Source organism: Dermacentor variabilis, chromosome 6 (assembly GCF_050947875.1).
Source record: "Dermacentor variabilis isolate Ectoservices chromosome 6, ASM5094787v1, whole genome shotgun sequence".
Classification (NCBI taxonomy): domain Eukaryota; kingdom Metazoa; phylum Arthropoda; class Arachnida; order Ixodida; family Ixodidae; genus Dermacentor; species Dermacentor variabilis.
This window is the reverse complement of record NC_134573.1, coordinates 44,036,384-44,046,311: the sequence shown is the minus strand read 5'-3', so window position 1 is coordinate 44,046,311 and position 9,928 is coordinate 44,036,384. Positions and strand designations below refer to the sequence as shown.

The 9,928-nt window shown below is 52.3% G+C and overlaps 1 protein-coding gene across 7 annotated transcripts in view; it reads right to left on the bottom strand.

Annotated features, from left to right (window-relative positions):
* wts (serine/threonine-protein kinase warts) overlaps positions 1–9,928 on the bottom strand; it is a 142,437-nt gene that overhangs the window by 43,206 nt on the left and 89,303 nt on the right. For all 7 annotated transcript variants that reach the window (XM_075695008.1, XM_075695005.1, XM_075695010.1 and 4 more), the window contains one exon: positions 8,051–8,168. In XM_075695008.1, the coding sequence (XP_075551123.1) occupies positions 8,051–8,168 (118 nt within the window). The remainder of the gene's footprint in view (positions 1–8,050; positions 8,169–9,928) is intronic.

Below are 9,928 nucleotides of genomic sequence, written 5' to 3'. Positions count from 1 at the left end.
AAACGTCATTTCCAAAGGTTTTATCACCTGAAGACGTAAGGCGAATACTCGCAACAGATAGCGCTGCCATCGAACGGGGCAAGCTGTTCGCACCTCTGTTGGCGGGTCGAGCGGCGACGATAGCAGCGCGCTCGTTCTCTGCACGTCGCGTCAACAGATCACGGCGATCTTCGCGTGTATTTTACACCGAGGAAACACGCTGCGCCAGCCTGACACGAGATTCCCCACAGGGTCTGTTTGGTGGCGTGGTTACTCACGACATATTAGTGATGCTTTCTGCAAATGTTAGACAATTACTTAAATTAACTAATAAATAATTACTGGCGGTTTCTCAGCTGCACTGCGAACAACATGTGCTTGGTCTTGTTCAACAGGCTCGAATGATCCCTGTCGTCGCGCGTGCCACCGACGCACTACGCCTCACGTAATGCAGTTATATGCCAGCAGTCTGTCGCACTGAGGATTTCCGAGTTCTTTAGTGTTTTTGATTGTGAAAAAGTTTTTCCGAGATGCATGCTTCTCTCACGGCACCGCCGCACGTGCGTGGACCTGCGTGCCTTTCTTTGCCGACTGACTGGAGTCCAGCAACAAACGGAGGAGGCCGAGATACTCCTAATAGCACGTCGCTTCAACGGAACGCGTGCAACAAAGAGTTCGAACCGTACTATACAGTACATACGGGAGGCATCACCTCTTCGTAGACGCGTATTTCCCGTAACCGTGAACGCGACGGGCCGCGAGTTATCCGTCACGACGGCTCGCGGTCGCAATCTCGTGCGCCGACACCCGGCCGTGTCGTCGCCTCCGAGCTCAGTCAGCGGCGACCCCCCCCCCCCCCCCCTGACGCAGCGCCGACGTCCGAGAGAAGTCGCTTCGCGCACGCGGCTATCGGCGAGCGCATCGGGTATTTTACGCGTGCACTGTCCACACGAGAGGCGAGGCGATCGTCGTCGGCAGCGCGCCCGCGACGATGAGTCAGCCGCCGGCAACGTCGCACGCGCAGACACTGCGTGCCGCCACGCTCGCTTCCTCGTCTGCGGCGCCCGAACGAGCAAATTATGCCGTATGGGCCAGATCGCAACGTGCGCGTGGCTTTCCGCTTCGCTTATGGCAGCTTCGAGTAGGACGCGGAAAAGAGACGCGAACCTCTTCGAGAAGTATGTCGGCGGTACGGAAGACTTCGCGAACCATGTACCCTAGAAACACGACGAAAACAAATTAGAAGGATGATCGAGAGGAATGTTAAATATTTAAAGTGATGTGTGCACAATACCGCACAATATTAGTACATCAACAGGGAAAAAAATGATCGATGAAAGTAATGATATTTAAAAATGCCTCGCACACATCTTGAAACACTTCTGATTGGAGTTGCGCTGCAAGTTTGAATAACGCGTGCAAAGTGATTTATAGTAAAACGAGTGGGACAGCTGGCTGCTCTTGCTCGATGCGAGTATATGTTATTTTATGCAGTAGGTTCGCTTCCTTCACTTGTTTTTTTTTTCTTTTTCTTTTAAATATATGATGTGTTGCAGCAGGCGTACCTTTCAAGTGGTCGGACAGGTGCGTTTCAAGCCCGATAGACACGACATAGTTGATATACCCTTGTATCTCGTGTTCCTGCAGCGAGTTTTCGCGTTCAGTCCATATTCTGTAAACTTGACAATATTCGCTATACAGAATATCAAATTCTTAATCTATTCTACATTTGTACGCTTTTCATATGACCCTGCAGGTGCAACAAATGCGGCAAAATTAAAATCTTCATCAACAGAATTAGTTGGCGAGGTGCAATTCCGCATCAGCGAAACGGCCACTTTTTGCGCCGGAGAAACCACGGTTAAGCCAGATAGAAACACGGCCGCTCGATGAAAAAACATAACGGTTGCGTGTTTTCATCGAACGGCAGTCCTAGACACGACGCAAGAAATCGTCCGCAGAGCCCCACATAAAACGCTGGCACGTGGAAGGCGTATCCATGCACGGTGGACGAAAATATTTCGCATCAGCGGGCCCGGTAAACAGCGGTGAATACAGCAGGGTGTCTACCAAGTTGACATTTCCAAGTTCCCTGAGTTTTCCAGGTTTTTCCTGAGCACCTTTGCAAAATTCCCTGAATGAGCCAGAACTTTGTTTTATGTCGAGACAGGCTGACACCACGTTGCCCGATGCTGTCACTCTCTAGTAAGCATGCTGAAAGAAAAAAAAAATGACTTAATCCAGTTTGAATAGTAAGGATTAATATCTATTTTATTTAAAAAGAAAACAGAAGGAAGGTGTTAGTAAAATGCACAGCGAAAGAAATGGTAAAGCCCATTCCAATTTGAGTCGAACATTTTCAAATACGAATGAAAAAGAGATGCATACATAAGTAAATATTTTTTAATATGAGCTATTTCTACCAACTGATAGCAAGCTCAACTGTATATGAGGCCCTGAACTTTGTCACAACTAAGGTTCTCTCTCAGCAGCTGGGAAGTCAAACTCAACTGTCCTGACATACTCTCAGCCCGTACACAACATCTCAGTGTTGGGTTTCACTGCTTAAAACAGTTTATTTTGGTTTGGATGAGGGACACCTGTATCTCAGCGTCAGCCAACACTTAGTTTTTTTAGCTCAAGCTCCTTCAAAAAAACGGCGGCACCCTTCCTTTCCCGTTAATTCCTCAGTGCGTCGGTCCTTTCCGTTCTCATCCTCCTTCTACCACGCACCACATGGATCATCTGAAGCATCCTCTTGGTCAGTTGTACAGTCAACGTCCGATTTTTCGAATTCCCTAGGGGCCGCAAGAACATATGAAAATCGGGCAGTCCAAAAATAATGAATGCCTGTCTTTAACTGCCCTTAAAGGCTAAAATTGCCCCAGGCACGCCCGGAAAGAGGGAGAGAGAGAAAATGATAAATGAAAGGTAGGGAGGTTAACCAGGACTGAGCCCGGTTGGCTACCCTACACTGGGGAAAGGGAAAGGGGGATGGAAAGATTAAAAGAGAAAGTCCACTGGGGATATCAGTCGGCCACTCAGTCCGGATCACAGACGCTGACTCAATCCGCTATCTTTCAAATATCGCAGCAGCGCTTTTGTGGCCTTTTGTAGCTGCGACATGCGAGGCCATGGTCCCAAGATCTTGTTCAAGGTGAACGGCTTTCCATCTAGCTGATTGAGAGCTGTGCAGAGGTCTTGCCTTTCATCTTCAAAAGATGGGCAGTAGCCCAGTAGGTGTTCTATGGTTTCCTCGACACCGCAGGCATTGCACTCGGCGCTATCAGCCATTCCAATCAAAAATGCATATGCATTGGTGAATGCGACGCCCAAACGTAAGCGGCACAGCACTGTTTCCTCATTTCGCGGAAGACCTGGTAACAGCCACAGTTGCATAAAGGGATCGAGGGAATGCAATCGATGTTGAGTGAATTCAGGTGTGTGCCACTTCTCCAATGTCAAAGAGTGCGCTAGCTTGCCAAAGTGTTGGGCTGCATCGGTCCGCGATAAAGGTATATAGAAACAAGGGTTGCTCCTTCGTGTGCTTTCCTAGCAGCTTCGTCAGCGAGGTCGTTGTCGGAGATACCGCAATGACCAGGCAGCCACTGAAAAACGACGTCGTGTCCTTTCGTGATCATGTGATGGTGCATTTCTCGTATCTCCGACACGAGTTGTTCACATGACCCGCGACGAAGAGATGACAGAAGACATTGTAAGGCCGCCATTGAATCGCCCGAAAAAGCTCTTAAGGCCTGCCACTACATTTACTAGGCATATCGATGCTCGTACTGTGACAGGAGATGGGGGTGCACGTGTGTATAATTAAGGAATACATACTGTGTCCCGTGACAATTGCCCCTTCCCACGCTTTTTATGTTTCACCGCCTAACAATAATGTACTGAGGCAAAGCTAACTTTCGGAGACTGACATTACACAACGCGCTGTGCTCTGCGAGCTTCAAAGCCAATCGCGAGGATTAGAAAGGCGGAGTCTGTGCCATTGGTGATAGCGGCGAATTCTTTCAATGAAAAACACGGCACCGCACGGCAAGAAGCTTAATAGCGAACATAGAAGCAGCTAGGCCTAACGTTGCCGCGGTGGTGGTTACGGCTGCCAGCGGATCTGCGTGCGAGAGTGCAGGTTCGAGGCGGCGAGATAATCAAAATAGCGGCGGTGGCGGCTTTGATTAATGCCATTTCAGACCTGCAATCAGGGCAATATACATTGACTATATGGAGTACGTGGTGGTGCCGCAAAGCCGTGCTAATTATCGGGCATGTCCGAAAAATCGGGCGTCTAGAAAATCGGTCGTTAGGTATACTCTGGCAATATATCGTGCCGATGACACGGCGTCAATGACGATTCGTTGCGATTCCTGTGTTACTGGAGCCAGCATTAACACGACTTTCGTTCCCTTTCAATAAAGTTACAGCTAATTTTCCCTGATAAAAGCGCAAACTCCCTGAGTTTTTCCAGACTGTTCAAATTCCCTGAGAATTCCCGGTTTTCCCGGTTGGCAGACACCCTGTACAGAGTACGCAGTCACACCGCCCGAACCCTAACTGACATGTCTCACTATATGAACTCGTAGACCTACGTGCCTCGAGCAATACGGCCGCCAGATGCTTCTTTCGCTTCAGTGCGCGGCTGCGAGAACTGCCATCTCCAGAAGTTTCGTATGACATCACTGGAAGCACGTTAGCGCCGACGCAGGCGGCGTGGAACTGTGAGGCACGCACGAAGCGCGCGCGCTGAAAACAACAGGGCCGTGCGCTTCAGACGGTCAATTCGGCAACGTGTTTGTATACCACACGGCAGGGGTGGGGGGGTCTACAGTGCAAAAAGGAACAGGCGCCGCGACCGAAGTGAAAAAGAAAATTACGTTAGAGAACTCACGTTGCGCCCTGGCCTTGTTCACGACCGTATACCGGATCAGACAAGATTTCGTCAGACTACACCGGGGCACGTTCTTAGGGAACGACGGAAACCAGTCACCCGAATGTGGTATTACGACACAGTATAGCTCGTAAGAACTTTTTAAGGCGAAATCCCTAAGTGGCTCGTTGCGCGATGGCCTTGAAAAAAAAAACGCGGTGTCTAGTCGAGTGGTACAAATATATATATATATATATATATATATATATATATATATATATATATATATATATATATATATATATATATATATATATCACGTACCTTCTCCGAACGATCGCGGCGCGTGCACACAGAAAAGCAGCTGCTGCGTTGCTGACGTCACGTGGCGGCAGTCGACTGCGAAGCCAGAGAGACGGCGACGGAGGACACTCGACCGAGGTCTAGCGCATTGCGCGGTAGGCCTCGGAAGTACGCCACGGCCGATGATGCTCGCCAAGCGAGTAACGAAGCGCGACGTGCGAAGCGGCGGGAGCATGGCGTTCGATCGCGAATGCTGCTTTCCCTTGCTGAGATGATGCAACGTAATTACTTACTGGCGACGAGGATGCTGCACCTCTAGGTAGTGCATAAGGTGCTCGCGTGTCGTTGAGGAGATCGACCTAAAAGCGCCACACGGATACTTCACAATGCGGCTCGTTATGTCCTGCAAGAAGCCTGACAGCTTTGATCGTATAACTAAATGCATTACCACGTGCGCACTATGCTTTCGCCTTCACGTGTTACCGGAGTGCAACGTTCAAGCGAAGCTTGTACTGGCTCACAAGTTTCGGTGGCGATGTAGTCACGCAAGAAAACCCAGTCGCTCCCAGAGCAGAGCAGCTGCGGGATAGCGCACACAATAGGGCAGATTGATTGGTTGAGCGCTCACGCAACACGCGTAACCAATCAGAGCCGTTTCGCTTCCGTCGGGGACGGAAAGGGCAGGAAAGGGCTTCGCGCGAACTGCGCCGGCATCGTTTCCGTTCGGCTCATTCTCGGAAAACGGATGGGACGGCCACGCGTTGTGCGTTCCACCGAGGAACAGGCAGCCTTCGACGAACGGCGGCGAGAACTCGCTCGTGAAAGAGCTCCCCGTCGGCGCGCCGTTCAGCCGTTAAGGCCTAAATATAGACCGACGTAGCGTGAGCGCACGCACATGTTACGTCACGTTGGCGAAAACAACGGCGTCTGTCGTTCGACCGATGGTTCGACGCACTGGCGCCGCCATCGTAACCGGACGCGGCCAACGCGCACCCATAACGTTGGACTATGCACGTGGCCTTAGAGCCGCCCGAGCCCAGGCAATCCGACAGTAACGAGGAGAATCCCGAGCTGAAGGGGTGGGAGGCCGAAACAATCCGGCACCGTCATCTGTGGGTTATTTAAAGGGACACTAAAGCGAAACAATAAATCAGTTTAGACTAATGAAGCATTGTTTGAGAACCCTGCAGGCAGCCATTTTTAAAAAAATAGTTTGATTATTAGATGAGAAAATGAAGGCCAAAGTATCAGTATTTGAATTTCGCGCCGAAACCCTAGCGTCGGTACGTCAGCGTGACGTCAGGGATTCAAAGTATGTTTTCGCATTTGGGCCGCGTTGGCTGAATAAAGGTTCCCGAAACTTGCCATGTTTAATATTTGGTTCCTTTAGAACACAATGAAGTCAATCTGTACCGCTATATATAAATAGTAGGCCCTACAAGATGCCATCAAAATCCAAGACGTCACAGCGCCCAGGTGCGGTAACTTAAGCAGGCGTCGCAACCGGTATTTCGTTGTTGCGCTTTTTCTGGCTTACCAAACGTCTTAGCGTTGTAAGTGTGGTGTTTTTGGTGTTGTAGAACGATAATTTACTGATGCAGAAGAAATCATTTTTCACTTCAGTGTCCCTATAAAGGAGCCCCGAACCACCCCTCGGGCGTGGTTCGAGGGTAGCACACGCTGGTGTGAACATGTCAGCCAAGTTTGGCTGTCGTACGCGATGCGTGGAACTCGCAAGCGGATCGCGACGTCGCCTTTCTCTCAAACGCTCTCTTTTCAACAGAAGGCCCTGTACTCACTCTCTTCTAGACGCACTATTTCGTCCATCCCTTATCCGGCTGACATCAAGCTGCGCTCGGCTACGTGGCGTAGATACCGCGGCCGCCGCGGGGTGCCGCCACGAGTCCACTGGCTAAGTGCACTGCAGCTCGCCGAGGTCAACCGCGTTCGGCTTATGTTTACCGCGTCGTAGGCACCAAAGGCGGAAGTCGTGGCGTCTACGTTAACATCCGACATGAAATTTGAACAGCGTGCCACGGTGACATTTAGAAGGCGGAGCAGTTGTTGGCACGCCCCACTGCGCCGTAGCCTTCGCAGTGCGAGGAATTGAAGAAGGAGCGGAGCACAGCGGAGGCCGTGTTTGATTGCCAGTAACTAACTGCGCTTCTGCCGAACGCATTGCAGTATTTTTGGGGCGACGTGTTTCTGAAATAGCCTATTTTCACTTCAAATGCATTTGTCTACTTCGATAAAAAGTGGTTCAGGGCCCCTTTAACCGTGACAAAGGTCAGGAGCACGGTGAACAAGCTTCGCTTACCCCCATTTCCCGGTAGGGGAAGGGTTGGTCACTTTTGTGAACGCGGGCCCCAATTCGCATTCAAAGCCGCCTGCTCTCTCTGTTTTCGTTCTTCTTTCACGTAAACCTTCCTCGATACTATTTTATGTGCCCATCGGCTTCAACACTAGAGAGTTCTAGCTTGTCCGAAAACTTCGTGCCGGACACGGCAGCAGCAACGCTGGTGGCGACACCTTGTGACGCTTCGTCCAGCCGCAATGCCCAACACACACGTTTTCGCGGTGCATAAGCGCTAAAGAAAGGTTTATTTTCTTTTTCTTTCTCTTCAAGGTGGCGAGGTAGAGTACACTTGGTTACTGCAGTACCAGCTATTTCCTTGTCTGGTTGATCGCTGCGCCAGCACGCAGCACCGCCAACACGGCCGCTCACGTTTGCGGCTTTGGTAATCCGCAGACGGTGATGCAAGTTTGCGGACACGCTATAGCTCTCTCTACCATCACCCGACGCTCCAGCGCGACTTTTCGGCGGCCTCTGTACAGCGGCGCAAGGCGGGCCCCCCACCGCACACGGCGAGTCGGGCTGAGGCGTCGTACCTGGCGCGCTCCTGGACAGCCCGTTGACCATGGCGGGAGGCGGCGGCGGAGGCTCCTTCTCCTGGCCGAACTCGATGCCCTTGGAGGAACTCCACTTGGAGCTGCGAGAACTCGTGTCCTGCGACGACAAAACAGGAGCGCACGACACTGAGCGGGAACACGTCAACTTGCGCGCGCGACAGCGGGCCACTCTTCTCGAAACAAGGGCAACTCGCACAAAGGGTTCTACCGCGCAGACAGACTTGCCCGGATAGCGCACGTTGCCACGCAGCGAGTTGTCGAGCGATGAATAGTTACGAAGTCTTTCTGCGTGGGTTCAAAACACCTGGTGCGAGCCGCCCCGTGCACTAACAGGAAAAAAAAAAAAAGCTCAATTTACGAGTTGGAAAAAAATCCCCGCAGTAATAGTGCCGCTGTCTTATTCACGAAACACTCAAATTGACCTTTTGCAAAAAATGCTGCTGTTCGTGCGCGACAAAGGTATTTTGCAACCTTAGAGCACAGATTAATAATAGAACAAAGTACCGTTCCTATTCGACAGAGTCGCCACGGCAGGAGCCCGTTTATTCTGCAAAGGCTCCACGGTCCCCAGAATGTGATCAGTTTAGGCGAACCGCACGCAAGGCGCCCCACTGGCCTCCGTCGGAGCCCGCACAACGCAAGCGCCGGCCGACCCCGACGAACCGCGGGGCCGAGCTCGGACGCGGCCACCGACGGGCGCCGGAGGGGCTCCCAGGCGCGCACGCTCGCGACGCTCCCGCCAGGCACGCGAGGGCGACCGCGGCGGCACGAAGCCAACGCACGCGTCAACGGCGCCGGATGCGCGACCTGGGCGGCGAGCGGCGCACCGAGCCTTCTCGACGGAGGTGGAGGATGCCCAGCGGCGTCGCTCGTTTCGACCCCGTGCACGAAACGAGGGCCGGCGTTGGGACCCCGATCGCCGACGTAACGCGCGGTGCCCGGCCACCTCTGATGCTAACGCGGCACTCGGGTCGCTCGCGCACGTCGGCCACACAGGGCCCCCCCCGCGAGGCGTCCGACACGGCGCCGGGCAGCACGCTGACCTCGCCGCCGCGTGACCACCGGGCCCGGTCGAGGCTCCTACGACCCGGCCATTTCTACACGTGCGAACATTCTTCCTTTTGTACTCGGTGTTCGCGCTGGTTCGCGAGGCTTTTGTGTCTGAAGCCTCGTGTGCGTCCTACGTATACACATATATACGCGCAAGAAGAAAGAAAGAGAAAGCGGGCAAAGGCGCCAAGTTACGAACCGACACCTCACAGGTGACGACGGTCATTCGCCGTGTGCGCGCTAGACATCGGGCTCCACGTAAAACCCTGCCTACGGTGTCTTCGAGGCATCGCCCATAAACAAATAAACCGCTGAGTTTAGATTGCCGAAATGCTCTGTCGAAACTCCCCTTTCAATCCTTCGACTGAGGACAATCGGCTATACTAAGGCAGAAAATTAAAGCGAAATTTCCCTTTCCTCAAGATTGGCACCTAAATCGAAGCGTGGCTACGTCTATGTGACGTCGTGTATTCCTCAAAATATTTGTTCGTATTTGCGCCGTTTCGGGCCCAGTATGCCAAGTCTTCAAAACGTGCTACAGTTCGCGTCCTATTTACTGCTCGGTTAGTATACTATGTGCAGCGTAATAATTCCTTACCGACCGTAAATCGAACAAGCCCAAGCATGTAGGCGCTGCTGAAATGCGTGACACAACGGCGACGCAGGGACCTCACGGGCGGCGCGTCGCCAACGCTCGAGCAGCGCGCAACCCTGCGCTCGCCGAGGTTCGCCGCTGCAGCAGCGTGGTGTGCAGAGAACGAGAATGCGCGCCAAGGGTGCGTTTATCTGCAGCTGAATTATTCACAG